The sequence below is a fragment of the Boleophthalmus pectinirostris genome, unplaced genomic scaffold (assembly GCF_026225935.1).
Source record: "Boleophthalmus pectinirostris isolate CB_2022bp ecotype Guang Dong unplaced genomic scaffold, ASM2622593v1 HiC_scaffold_1, whole genome shotgun sequence".
Classification (NCBI taxonomy): domain Eukaryota; kingdom Metazoa; phylum Chordata; class Actinopteri; order Gobiiformes; family Gobiidae; genus Boleophthalmus; species Boleophthalmus pectinirostris.
Genome location: NW_026570970.1, coordinates 18,399,685 through 18,414,650, shown reverse-complemented (window position 1 = coordinate 18,414,650; position 14,966 = coordinate 18,399,685). Strand labels below are relative to the sequence as shown.

Here is a 14,966-nt window from a genome sequence, read left to right as displayed (position 1 = left end):
GAAATGACATATCCATATGCAAAAAAAGGTGATGGACCCTCATCTGAAAAGTTACATAGTGCACCCTTAAATGCAGTGACGGATTATTTTTGTTTTTTAATAAAAAAAACACTACAGGTAAAATTTATTATACTCACAATCTGTATTATTTAGGTTGGGTTATTTAAGGTAAGGTTAATTTAAAGTATGATCAGCTTAATAATTAATAGTATATTATACACAAACATCAACCTGGCCTTAATTTTAAAATGACATTGAGGTGATATAAAATAAACTCTGTGAAATAAACCAATAAACTGCAATCATGACCCAAATTTTTACTCTGTTTGTTTTCTAAAAATACAGACCCAGACACCAGACACAAACAAGCAAATGATTAAAAAGTAATATGAACTCCTCTGCCTTGGTGCATAGGGACGATGCCCAACATAATGGAAAAAAATTATATTATGCTCTACCCTTGAGGTGTTCTGTTACATACAGTCAACAAGACCTCCTTTGTATGGCCTGATCTTTTTGCTGCGGTGGTATATTTAAGAGATGAGCCTGGCTGCAGACACCAGATCAGGGGGGGTGTCAGACAGTTGGAGATGTGCTAGTTGTGACATATGCTCATATTATATTGGCTTCACTACACTCTTAGCGTGATATGGCACCTGGAGTGATTCCAGCGCTGGGCAGGACAATCAGACGTGTCTGGCTTTGTTATTCATAAATGAAAGAATATCAATGACATTAAGATTTTTATGTGTTTGGAAAAATTGAAGTGTTTTTTCAAGTAGTAATGTATTTTATAATAAATCTAGTATGGGTTTCATTTACAATGCATCTAGAAAATCCTTGGTTGAACTTGCTCTGTCAGCTTTTTGCTTTGCATCAGTGCCAGGAATATTACATTATTTATCAAGCACAATCTCCATTGAATCTCTAGAGCAAGATTATTGTATGAAAAGATGTCTCACTCTGTTCATGAACGGCATCTGTTCAATGAACCTTTTATAAAATACTTACCAAAGTGGAATAAATAGGCAATTCTTTATTTGGGTTCACAAGAAGAAGAATGTGTCCAATGTACGTCTAAAAAAAGAAAAAAACACAACTTATATTACCATTTCATCTTTATAATTTTGCTTTCTGCTGACTATGTATGAGTAAATATGTAACAGCATGAGAAATTGGCCCCACTGACCCAGTAACCTTCCCCAGTCAACACACAACACATCCGCCCCTCCACAGTTCACTCACCCAAACCCTAAGGCAAAAGATAAAAATAACTCCTTCAATTTCCGACTGCATTTCTATCTCTCGAATGCAGTCAGAGTCCCAGAGGCAGTTAGACAGTTAACCCTCCCTCCCATGAGATAACACAGGCATTGCTGACATTCACCAACATGCTCTGTCCTTAGGCTGTGGCTCAAGGTTAATGACTTAGACCAACTAACCCCTCAGGAAGACAACAAAAGCTCATGACTTATTTAAATGTATGAATTAAGAGATGTAGCAAATGATTAATTAGTGACATGATGTGTTAGAAAACCCATGCAAAGAGGGTTTGCGGTGTAGAAATGCGTGATTATATAGATGTTAAAGCTGCACTGTACAACTTCTGGTGGGAGGTTCGTCACCTGCTGGTCTCCATGGAGATGTTATTGTTTTCCCTGGAATGTTCCTTGGTATGACCTTAAACATTCCCATCTAGCATTTATTCATTACAGGTGTTTCTATTGCTCAAAAATACGATAATTCCTCCTGTCAATAGGGGCAAAATCTGAAATGTAATCAGGTGGCAGAAACTCGACTAGAAATATTACACAGAACAGTTTTAAATTTAAGCCAAAACTATTATTATGTAAGAATTTGTGTTCCTTGCACTGCTCCTTCAGATATGATTTAGTTTTGTCTTTACAATTAAAACAACTTAAATGTTTTAATTCAATGTTACATCCAGTTACTGTTACATTTACTTGAATTTTTTTTTTTCCCAACAATTTTGGCTATTCTCCCACCTCTGCTCTAGACTGGGGAGTGGATATTTTCCCATATAAGACCATAGTTTAAATTTTGTTAATGAAAAACATGAAATCAGAACATTTAATTTTGTGTAATCTGTAGATATTAAAACTTACATATAGTGGCAGTAAATACAGTTAGGAAATCAATCTTTTTCTGTGTTTTTTGTACTAGGGCAATGGTCTTGCTATTCTGGCATAACAAAACCATCAAAGCCCCTTGTAGCAGGCCACCCTGCTGAGAGCATATGGACCATTCACAGCTTTTGTCCAAGCCCACTTTCTCTTCAAACACATCACTCCATAAATATCTACAGACAATTCTCATATAAATCACCTCAAGCATTCTATCATCCTAGCTGGACGAACTCTGGAATTGTCAGTTTAATTTACCCTTTTCCATCTCCCCTATATTATCCTGTATCCATATTCCCTGCTGTGGATTCCCATACTGCCTGTGGCCCTCCTGGTTTCCATAATGACACACAATTACCAGCAGTTCCTCACTAGACAGCTTTACATTGATCTGACTCCCACCTTTGCATAGAATATTCCCAACAGAGGCATAGAGGCAAAGTTTTAAAGGAAAGATGGAAATTACAGCAATGTAATAGGCAAAACTGTTAGAGATGAATGGATTTTACTATTGAACATGGTGGTGGCATTTTCAGTCGATCTCAGTGGTATTGATTTTGCCATTGTCACCAATAGAATTACATGGCTGAGTGCAGCGACATTTGCCAGAGCTAAAAGGAAATGCTAAATTACGACCTCAAAAACTAGGAAAGACAGAGCTACTAACAGTGATGGGAAGAATACTTTGAATATGTATGTAGATACAGAATACTAAATACCCAAATTAAAATGTATTTTGTAACGCATTCTGATACATGGTCCAATCAGAGTACTGTATTCTGAATACTTAGAATACTTTCACACAGAGTTGAATTGTATGTGAGTTGAGTTGAATTATAGTGTAAAAACATGACATATAATTTCTTTTTTCTCACTAATACTGTGCACTTGAAAGCCAAGACTACATGATAAAGTACTGTCACGTATTCTGTTTAATTTAGGAAAGTAAGTGTATTCTGAAAACCACCAAATGTACATGTAGAAGTAGCATTTGGACTACATATTTTCAGTACATGTATTCAGTTACGGCACTTCCCAACTCTGCTTACTAAAGAGGAAAGGTAGAATATGATATCTGATGTTATCCTGACTGTATATATCTAATTGTTCTTATAAATAATTAATGTTGCGCATGAGTTTCTGAAATGTGAAACAAGGGCATTAAAAAACGTACATAGATTTGGTCGTTGCCGAAGCGTTTCTGCATCTCGTAGAGGAGACTGCTGTCGGTGAGCTCACTCAGAGATGCCAGGTCATCATTGGGAGCTGGAGGCATCAGTTTGACCTAAAGACAAGGCAAGGCATGGCAAGTTTATTTGTATAGCACAGTTCGTACACAAAGTAATTCAAAGCGCTTTGCAGAATAAGAAATACATTAAAAATCACAATAAAAACAAATCAAAACATAGATAATCATCATAAAATTAAAAAGAGAGGAATATTAAATTAGAGAGAAGTGTGCCGAGTGAAAATCTTTCAGTCATACGCAGCTAAACAGAACTGTTTTGAGCCTGGATTTAAATAGCGTCAAAGTAGAGGCCTGTCTCACATCTTCAGGAAGACTGTTCCAGGTTTTAGCTGTATGAATCTAAAACGCTGACTCCCCGTGTTTAGTAATGACTCTGGGCACCAGCAGGAGGCTGGTCCCTGAGGTCCTTAAAGTGTGAGATGGTTCATATGGCACTAACATGTCACAGATGTAGTTTGGTGCTAGACCATGGAGAGACTTGTACACAAGCAGAGCCGCTTTAAAGTCTATTCTCTGAGTCACAGGAAGGCAGTGCAGAGACCTGAGCACAGGACTTAAGTGATCGTACATGGATGCATGTGAAATAAACAGTATACAAACTTGCATAAATCATATGTTAATAACAGGGAAAGCACCTGTTCCAGTTTGCTAGCTCCAGAGCTGAATGGACTGTCAAGGCCATTGTCTTGAGAGGGCTGTCGAGTCAAGCCTCCACCTGCCTCACGAAACATTGCACACTTCTCCATAAAACTGTCCCTTTTAGAGATGGATACACCAAAAGGATTCCTGTATAAGGAATATTGCAAAAAATAAAAAAGAAGAAGATTAGATGACCAGCATAACAACCTTTAGATATGTGCGCTCATACTCACAAGTTCTTAACAGGGGTGTTGAGGTCCTGCAGTGCTCCTTCATACTGTTGGTTAGTTGAGGGCAGAGGGGATGATGGGTCTTTTAGTCTCTGTAACCAGTTTTCCTCTGCATTCAGAAGCATTTCAGCTATGGGCTGAGATGCAGCGATATCTAAACAAGACACAATTCAAAAAATTCGACGAAATTCAGTACACTATATTTCAACTCGTTACTCAATTCTTAAACCTCCCAATGGAAAATAATCTGCTTCAAGTTTGGTTACATTTTATAATAACTACATCTTAATTACCCTTAATAAAGCAAAAAGAAAGACACTTTACAGAGCATCATTCATTCACTTGGTGGTGGTAAGCTACTATTGTAGGAACTGACAAAACCTTGAATCATCAAATCATCTAAACATGAATAATTTTTAATAAATTGTTCTTGAATTAAAGCTTCTATTTAGGCCAGGTCTCCAACCTGTAGCTCGGGAGCTACTGGTAGCTCTCCACCCCCTTCCAAGTACCTCGCCAAGGGATTTCTGAATTACAAGTATTGTGCTGAATAAGTCAAATTTGATTATTTAAATGCCTATTACCATTTGGAATGTATCATTTAGATGCCTAAATTTTTGCACTAATAAATGAATAATGGTTTATGTTTTATAGGCATCTAACTGTACCTCATCTAAGGCTTACTGTATATTTACTCAATTTCTTGTGACCACTAAAATGAGTACGTAGTTCTCTGTCATCTTTGTTTTATAAAAGTAGCTCGTCAGAGGAAAAAGGTTGGAGACCCCTGATTTAGGCCAGTTAGAAGTGGTTATTATAAAGTGTTAACAACATTTTAACTGCTCTTTTTTAGTAAGTGAAGTTAACATATTTGACCTATTATCTAAAAAAACGTATAAATTCTTACTATAACATATTTAGAAGCTACTACTCTTTAGTCCATCAGTTTTTTGTCCTAACAAACTCTGCTCTTATTTTAGAACTCTGAGGAGCACTGAGCACCACTACAGCATGTGAACACCGCAGTGGTTCATCCATCTGTGCTTAAGACGAGAGAGGGGTGTGGGTTACCCCTGTCTGTAATGAGGACTAACAGGACACAGGGGAGGGGAATGGCTTCGGCCCATCTTTTTATTTCAGCCTGACTGACAGCTCCCTGGACCCCCATCTCTAGCCTGGTGTCTCTGTTGTCATGTGGCTACTAACAGCAGCATTGGGGCGTTCCAAATGAAAAAAGGGGTTGATTGTGTAGGTCTCAGAGGGCTTGTCTCATGTCCATTCTGTGCCTCCACGCTCTGAGAGAGTATTGATTAAAGCCGAAGTGAGATGTGATAAAGCCATGAGATTGAGTAGTGTGAGGCAGCCATGTTGTTTGAAGTCCAAGGAGGTAGAAGCAAAGCCAATGTTATCTTCCCTCACATTAAGGGGTATTTAGACGGATCACATTTCAAGTGTAAATCCAACAACTAAGGCCTAAAACGGGATTTCAGTTTGGAAGTCCCAACCATGATGCTATGAATAACATGGATTATCTCACCATTGAGTCACCTGTTAGTGGATGCAAATTAGAGCAGTTCTCTCTAGACTTGGAAACATGAAACATGTAATAAAACACTGAACAAAATTGTGGTCTATGCTAAGTAATTGAAATTCTCCATGCAGTCATTTGAATAATGACATGTTTTCTAAATACATGCTTTTAATTAATCGCACCAGCCTCTTTACAATTAACACCATATTTGGTCTTTCCTTCTCTGATTAACGATCCCTCTGTTTCGGATACACATGTGCAGTGAAGGCAACGTATTCATTAGCACTGCGGGTTACTGTGTTTGTTTTCTATTATCACACTCATGATCATTTTGCATATTAACAGGCTCATCTTGATGAACTCAAAATCCATTTCCTGGTGTCTTTGCATCATTAACTTCTGTTTGGCAAAATATGCTCGCCCATATCCCACAATCTCAACACATTTTACACAGAGAGTATTAGAATGGGTTACCTGAGGGCTTGTCTTGGTTGGAGTTTAAAAGTGTAGGGTCTGCTCTGTGTTTCAACAGCCGGTTAACGATGCTTGTCTGTAACATTGAGGAAAACAAATCATTATACTCAACAGGATCTTAAGTCTCTCGTTAAGTGATTTTCAACTGCGTTTGGGCAACAAAGAAGCACCAACTTTGAAATGAACAGGACAACACAATGAATATAAACAGCTAAAATAATTTAAGAACGCGATGCAGCATTCAGAACATGTTTGTAGAGGTCTAAAAACTAAAAGGTTAGCATATTATTTTGTTTACTTAGACTTGGACAGAGATTTAGACAAACTTTTTTGATCCACAAGGGAAATTATTTGGACACAGTACCTCACAACACATTATAATAACATAGAGAAATTACAGTGGACATTCTATTATAACTAATTACAATCTTTGCCATTTGATTGTGCATCTTCTCAAATTGTGATTACAATTAAATTGCGATACACTGTGCAGCTGTATTATTATTACCGGTATTTATTTGCAGTTTTGCATAGCTGTAATTTCACAGTATTCAAAATAATAGCAGGGAACCCTGACATCTACACTAAAGCCTGTGACTCAGCACACTGGGTCAAGCGGTGTAACCCGGGCCAACAGCTGGGAGTGTACAGTATCTCGCCTCAAACTCAGCTGTGCTCACACTCTATAAATACAGTACGCACGTCACTAACAGCAAACATATGAACCCCTTTAATGCGCCGGGGATGACTGAAGGACCACGAAAAGGTCATCTGAACAGTGGGTCAGTGTGCACCCCATGACCACGGGACAAGCAGTGGATAGGAGAAGTCAAAATCCACAAAAGAGTAAAACTTAGGTGTTTATTCCTCTTTGCAAGATAGATGATGTATAGGCCAGTCACAATAATTACTATATCGACTTATCGTTCATTATATGAAAGCTGGAACAATATATTTTGGTGCTCAGTATTTAGAATGTATTTCTTTGCAATAATGAGGAGATTTTTGCTATTTTTATGTAATGCAATACATAAGCTGTACTGGGAATTAATAAATTACTTCTATGGTTAATTCTTGGTTCATTTTGCCATTTATTTGCCATTTATTTGTTGCAGCTCATGTCTTTTAATGATATTGTCTATAAAAATCGCAATATTTCTCTGTAGCGATACATCACATTTAAAAAATTATTATCGTGACCTCTTGATGCAATCCTGTTTAATCCAAAGTGATGGATAAATCTGGAATATTGGTAAATATACATTTTCTATTATTGGCTAAAGACATTGTGCACGGACAACTTGCTAGAGGAGACAAATATAGAGCTTTTTTGTTGTTGAGATACTGGGGCAAGATACAGCAAAAAACAAGCACACTCAAGTCACTGATAAGGACAAAAATGCCTGCTGAGAGCTAGAGGGCTGACCACTTTGTCACTGTGCCAAATACTGCTGTAGCAGAAACTGGGGGAATTAATGTTCTGAAGCACTCGCATTTCCTGACTCTTTTGATATGAATTAAAAGCCCATAAATTAATCCCATCCCAGTAGGTTTAAACTATATTTCCTCACCAAACACAAAATTATTCAACTCTTTCCCCCAGAGAAGGCAACTTGAAAAGCTCAGAGTCAAGCTAAGAACGCAGAAAGCCAGGACTTGAACTTATCACAAGACAGACAGCGCAGAGCTTAATTAGCTGCAGTAATGGGGTCGTACATCTTCTTAGAGGGTCAGTGTGTAGTACTAATGCCACACAGCTAAAAGGTCTTTGGGTCCAGTGTAGCAGGTAGTTTTCTGCTTGCCATTTGCTGTTTCATTACTGAGCAAAACCTGTTATTACCAGAAGCTGTGGTTTACTTGGGTGGTTACGGATGTGTTGAAATGTCCTGTGTTGTCCTCATGTCAACAGGAGACAGCTACAACACTGATGTAACAGGAAGTGAGAGGGCCAGGGACTCGTTGCTATGCAGGAAGCAGAGATGAGGTCTGGCACCAGTACAGGGGTGATGGCTGGAGTGATTTAGCACTTCAAGAAGAACCCAATCGATTATCCCATCCTCTCCACTGCCACTCCCACGTCCGATGCACTTATTTACAGGATTAGATAGGCACATGCAAAGTAAGAGCAAATGCCAAGTGCAACCGGTAAGGAAGTCAGGATGATAAGACAAGGTGGTCAAAGGTTGGGTTACTCTGTATATAGAGCCTCACAACAAATTAGTTATTTTGGATCATTCGCTAAGCTTCAAGTGTCTGTACAAATGTTATGAAATTAATACACTGTACATACAAGCATTCACTCTATCTTTGGGGGACTTATAAAGAAATGTGATGGACATGCAGACTATAATAATCTTTGGGTTAAAAAATGGCCAGTAAAAATCAGGTAACCAATAATTCGATATGATTGCTGTTTTAACATGTAGTAAAGACATCTGATCATCAAAAACATCCAACATGTATCAGTTACAGTCAATTTTTGTTTAGTGCAACAGCATTTTAAACATTTTCTCCTTCATTTTTGTCTTTGCCACATTACTTTGTCAATTTCCATTAACATAATTGTTGAACCCCGCACAGGTTTTAACAAGTGTGAAAGAAATCTACCAATCATCATAATGATCAGATATACTGTGAATGTAAACATAGCTACTGTCAGCATTAAATAATTAAATACTTTAAAAAAACTTTGTTAAACTTTGTGGAACAAATAATACGCAATATGTCTGGTATTCATACAGGTATGGCAAGGTTAGACAATTCTAAAAATAACACATCAAATAAAAGTGTTTGATATTTTTAAGTCAATATGTTTTCTCTTCAGACCAACTGTAAATCAATATTTTCCTCCTGAAGAAACTTTTCAACTGCTAATATAAAATCCTGTGGCAAAGGTGAGGCTGTTTCTGCCCCACAGCTTGACTTCCTCTCATCAATACTACCAAAGATCAGTTTTCTCACAGTCTCTGCAGAAACCCTCAAGACATTGAATCAATAAAGTCCTCAATATTTCAACTTTTCTATCTGAATGGTTCATCAGTGTAATTTGAAGATTCTAAATTAATAAACTAAAGTACTTAATATCAGTAGAAATGTGGGTTCTGTCTTAGTGGTGAGTTACCTGTCCATATTTAGCGGCTAAGTGGAGAGGGGTCCAGCCATGACTGTCTGCAGAGAGGAGGTCTGCACCATTTTCTAACAGCACTGCGACCACTTCTCTGTAACCACTGGCACATGCTATATGGAGCTGAAAAAAAAAAACAGGGGACATTTTCACATACTTAATCATATAGTATTTCATCATTTTTATCTCTTGTAAAGTTTCCAATGCAAATATCAATACCTAATAAAACCTAATTAAACCACATAATAATAAGACGCGTTGTATGCATAACGTACCAGTGTGACCCCATCGTCATTGGACTGGTTGAGGCCTCCTCCTGAAGCAACAAGCTGCCTGACATCTGACAACATGGTGACAGCTCTCTGCGTTTTCATAGTGTGCATAGATGACATGTCCACACCTACAGAAGAAACAGTTACTCACAGCATAGAGATATTATAAGCATTCTGAAGTACCATGCATAAATAAGTCAACAAAATGTCAAAGGGATTTAAGAACTATAAATCAGTATACAGTGTTACATGTATATTTCACTTTTTGTTTTCTATGTACTGTGTGTTTTCCTTTTACAAAGATAAAATTTTGAAGGATGTAATAAATCAACTGTGAAAGTCTTGGTTTGACTTTTTAAGTCACGTTTTTGGCTGTAAATAATACACAAATTAACACTCAAACTGCTTTTCTTAAGAAGCCATTGGCTGTTAAAAATGTGATTGAATAGATGGGAAAGATGAAGAATGAATTCAGTCTCAGATATACAGTACATGTTGATATACATTTCTTCTCCTCCAAATCAAACACTTGTACAGAGGGGACACGCTTTGACAGTAGCAAAGCCCCCAAATGGGGTTGGCCTCATTTCTCAGATATAGAGGCTCTTAGACAGTCTGTCTTCTTCATCCTGCCGCACCAATCTGATGGAGTCAGAGAGCACTCAGCCAAGTTACTATAGCAACAGAAGGCTGGTATGTGTGCGTAAGTTGCTTAGTGAAGATGCTCCAAACGTGAAGGGGTAAAAGGTGGGCAGTACTGGGACCACCACAGGGACTTCATAGTGTTCTGTGAGTGATTTGGATGGTGGTCTAAGCACTGATGAGCTGCCTATCTGCAGATTCACATTGGTCATGTGATGAGGCCAGTATGAGCCCAGTGACACAGACATGAAGGAAAGCCCTTCATCACACCCTCTGTGCTCAGAGGTTTGTCAGCACTCGTCCATTTTCTCAGAGTCTGTCATCTTCTACTGTCATCATGACCACACATCTGTCCCACATGAATTCACATCTGACACTGTCTTTTCCAGTGGGACGGAAGCTGTGCTATGTATGGCCAGAAGGATCATTAAGCCTGTGGGTGTGCATAATCTTTACAAATACCAAAAGACAATCTTTCTCTTTCTGTCCCTCCCTCAAAGGCCCTATCCTAGTTTTAGGAAAAAATAAATTACACATTATACGTTGGTAAAGATACGCAAGCTTGGACTCACAGTCACTTATCTACAACAGATATTTTTCCACTAATCTTGCGATTGTTAAAAAAAGTTTCCTGCTCTGATTTCCACTGTGTAAAAGGTTTTATAATAAGACCTAGTTGAAGTCTTGGGAAACTGATTGTCATTTAGCTGTGCTTTTAACAGTGTTTAATTGGCTTTCTTAAAATTTTAGAGAAATAGCATTCAATAGCACGCAGTTATATCTCTAAATAATTCCTATTCTGCTGGAAAATATAAATGAAGTGGTTGTGACCTTGTTTCTCTTCATAGTTTTACCATTTTCTTCCAGGTATTTGCGGAGGATGTAGTTGGTTTCGGAGCCTTCGGAGGTGTAGTCCAGAGGTATGTTTCCGCTCACATCCTGCAGCAGCACATTGACACCGGCCTGAGAAACACAGAGCCCAGACAAACAAAGAGAATTTTAGCAGCGCTCATTCATCAGAGCAGAATCAATGATAAAGTGGCTCCAATTATCTCACAATCCCAGAGGCCGAAACAGGACAAAACCATAGAGATTTTACTGAAAAGATGTGGTGAATTAAAGAAGTCATTATGTGTGAGCCTGAGGGGGTGGGGCAGGAGGTGGGCCTTACTGTTACCTGGGAGCAGAGGGTTAGGGTGCGTGACAGAAGATGAATGTGTGTTTATTTAACTGTGCTCTGGTGCTTTATGGGAACAGATAAGACTGGATACCCCCTCCAGCTGCTTTAATGGCTTTAATGACAAAGCAGGGGTTGGTTACAGTTTGTTTATGACTGATGACTCCTCTTTGAAAAAACTCCAACTGCATTTCTTCAATACAAACACATGCATTGGCCACAACAGTATTTATATGAGCACAGTAAATGCACAAAAAACACAAGATGTATCTCAGAGATTTTAAATCTTTTTTGGAGATTTTGAAGAGTCCTGTGATTGCCCCAGATGTACATTCTTGATGAAAGGACACAGGCAGAATATGTAACATCCACACAGAAAAACCCTGGATCAATCAAATCAATCAAAACCTTCTTGCTGTGAAGCAGAAACAACTGCCTACTATGCCACTAACTACTATGTCACTGTGCTATCCAAAAATAAAACAAAAACAAAGTCTTCAAATAATAGTCTTGTCACCATTCAACTTGCCTGCATAAGAGAAGGACAGCAGACATGTTCAAAATTAAACTGCTGCTCCTTTTGACAATAAGTTTTTTTTTTGTTTTTTTTTTTTGAGTTTTAACAGGTCTTTAATTCACTTTCAGTTGTTCAACTGAAGGTGTGGTGATGTAAAGACAGGTATATGGACCTGGTGAGATAGTAGGGGCCTCCCTCAGTGAATACTCCTACCAAATATTCATAGCTAATAGAATTCTAACGACTGTTTAGCACATGACAGAGAGATTTATGACCTGGTCCTTAGGCAGACGGAGTGGGAGACAGAAGGTGAAGGCAGAGACCAAAGTGGGGGTGGAAATACAATGGAAACACTGGAGCTGTTAAAGTCAGTGGTTCATAGCACCAAATCAGCAGGTCTCCAAGGACGACAATCTGCTTCTGCTTAGATGAAGAAAGTGTGATTTGTTTTCTTTCAAGAATTTCATGATTTAATCTTATTGTGTTGTGTTAAATTGTTGTAGAATAAATCAGTAGAGGTTCTGGTGATTCTCTGTGGACTTGGCTAATGGGTGCAGTTTTTCTTAGAGAGTGGAGGTTAGTTAAGGGTTAACAAAGAGAATTAATTAACATTATCACAGCTATCAGCTGCAGCAGATTATTCATGGAAACAGGAAAGCTTTTCATAACAGGAGCAGAGGCTGAGAAACAGCCATGTAACAACCCTGTAATTATGCACCATCACACACACAGACACGCACACACACACACGAATACAAACAAACAAACAAACAGACACAAAAGTAGTACACAATTCAGACTGCAGTAAAGAACAGGGCCTTTTCTGTGATCCGACAGGAGGGTAAATGGCAATGACCAATACTGGCACTAGTGCTTTTATTTTGATTTCACTTAAGAGTTTATCGGCCATAGGTTAGGCTGCTCTGTATTCTAAACAATCGTATCGCAACTATATATACTGTGTAAGTCTTACATTAATAATGTGCACCATTTGGCAAGATTTGGTCTGTTGCCTGTCAGAGAATAATAATCTGTGCTATCACAGAATCCTCATAATATTCATAGGCCTCTGTTCCTATTGTGTGAACGTGACAAACATAAATGGTGTGATGTTGGAGGCGTCTGCACAATTGTCCAAGGATTCATACACATTGACCTCTGACCCTGACTGGCTGCCCCTGACACATGATGAATCTGCCCCAAACGCCCCATAGAAGGAAATCAGTTTAGTCCAGTTTACTGGGGTTCATAATGGCAGCTATGTCTCTGAATCAATAAGTAAGTAGATCTGTGCTAAGAGCTGTCCCTGGGGAAGGTCCTGTGGAGACTAGAACTCACAAATACAGAGGGTATGGTCAAATTAAAAGCAGTCGTGGGAACAATATTACTGTTGGGTTGACTGAATTGGAAATATGGAGGTGAATTTTGTATTTTATGTATAATTTTGTAGTCATATTCTTCAAAAAATCTAGCTCTTTTAACGCTTGTTAACGGCGCTGTGGACTGTCAAACGTGGAATTTAGAGGAAGTTAAAATGATCTTATTGGAGACCCAAAACATTGAAATACTACTTTATAATAACTACAAACTTGCCAAAAATAATACAATATATTTTAAAAAAATTGGAATACTGTCTACAAACTGTAAATGAAACACATTTGAAAGGCTTTTATCTGTTTTTACTTTTAGTCTTTGCATGTCCATTCCAATTCCTCTGCAGAAAAATGGTTCATCGTGTGTTGTAAAGTTGAGCACAGTCACAAGCTCGGAGTTAATCTCTCGACTACTCTGAAGATTTGAATTTCTTAAGTTTCCAAATCATACATATACATACAAAGAGGAAAGTAGGTCACTGCACTTTTGACTGAAATGATCCCACTGAGTTTAAATTGTCACTGAACAAAGCTGTCATGTGGATCACACACCTGTATTACAAAACCTCACCTTTACATTAGTTTTGTCTACTCACAGTTATTATTATTAGTTCTATTTATTATACTGTGACCTGAATAACCACCGTTTATTGAACAAAATCTTGGCACCCCTAATGACAATACTCCAAAAAACATACATTTTTGACATTTGGCTAATAGTTTAATGGGTGACTATTTAATAATTATAAATTATCCATTTTATTTAAAGGAGCATTAAAAGGGCATAGGCAAATGTGTAGTGACTGTAGAGAAATATGTTTAAAATGATTTGTGACTTCCACATTGGCTCACAGAGCCGCTGTCCTGATGTTTGGAGCCAGCAGATAAGAGCATTAACATTAATGCCAATCCTGACTTGACAATGCTCTTATATTCTCATCCAGACCCCTCCTCCGCTAACCCATATAAGACAAGTCTGCTACCGTCTCTGTCAGCAAAACGCACTTTACCTCTGAGTGCCAACTGCAGGGAGGAAACTAAGGACACAGCTACAAAAGGCACACTGCAGAACAGAGGAATAGCAATACAAAAGCACAGACATTAACAGTTTGTGTCAATCAGAGATAATGCTGCCCGTCCACAGACCAATCATTTCTTCCCATTAAAATGGTAAACTACCATATTCTGGAAAAGATTTATAGCAATAATGATAAGGAAGCCACTTGAGAACAGAGCACAGAAGAACCAGGCAGAGGCAACTGGACTCGAAGATATGACTGTCAAAATGAATATGTCTGAATTATGGAAAAGTGATAATGTTTCTCAGTAGGAGCTTAGCACACCCATACAAGAGACACACTCGGAACGGCTTTGGCAACACAGAGAACTCAAGTATGAAACCAGGACTATGGGAACAACAAGAGATTTTTATAAACATACATGGTACATCAGTAAACATACTGTATACACTGACTGTATCCATGAATTGAAATTATAATCAAGCCACTACACTGACAATAAGGGTCTTCATCAAACAGCAGAAGAAAATTCAAACACAACGGACTCCAGGCACTCCAAAACAGTAGAAAAAGTT

General features: G+C 38.2%; 1 protein-coding gene across 2 annotated transcripts in view; it reads right to left on the bottom strand.

Moving 5' to 3' along the window:
• The window catches only part of myo16 (myosin XVI), a 75,954-nt gene that overhangs the window by 38,684 nt on the left and 22,304 nt on the right, over positions 1-14,966 (bottom strand). For both annotated transcript variants that reach the window (XM_055152650.1, XM_020939158.2), the window contains exons 5-12: positions 11,160-11,268; positions 9,667-9,791; positions 9,389-9,514; positions 6,268-6,343; positions 4,266-4,416; positions 4,029-4,179; positions 3,319-3,429; positions 1,012-1,077 (exon numbers count right to left, since the gene is read on the bottom strand). In XM_055152650.1, coding sequence (XP_055008625.1) covers positions 1,012-1,077; positions 3,319-3,429; positions 4,029-4,179; positions 4,266-4,416; positions 6,268-6,343; positions 9,389-9,514; positions 9,667-9,791; positions 11,160-11,268 — 915 coding nt within the window. The remainder of the gene's footprint in view (positions 1-1,011; positions 1,078-3,318; positions 3,430-4,028; positions 4,180-4,265; positions 4,417-6,267; positions 6,344-9,388; positions 9,515-9,666; positions 9,792-11,159; positions 11,269-14,966) is intronic.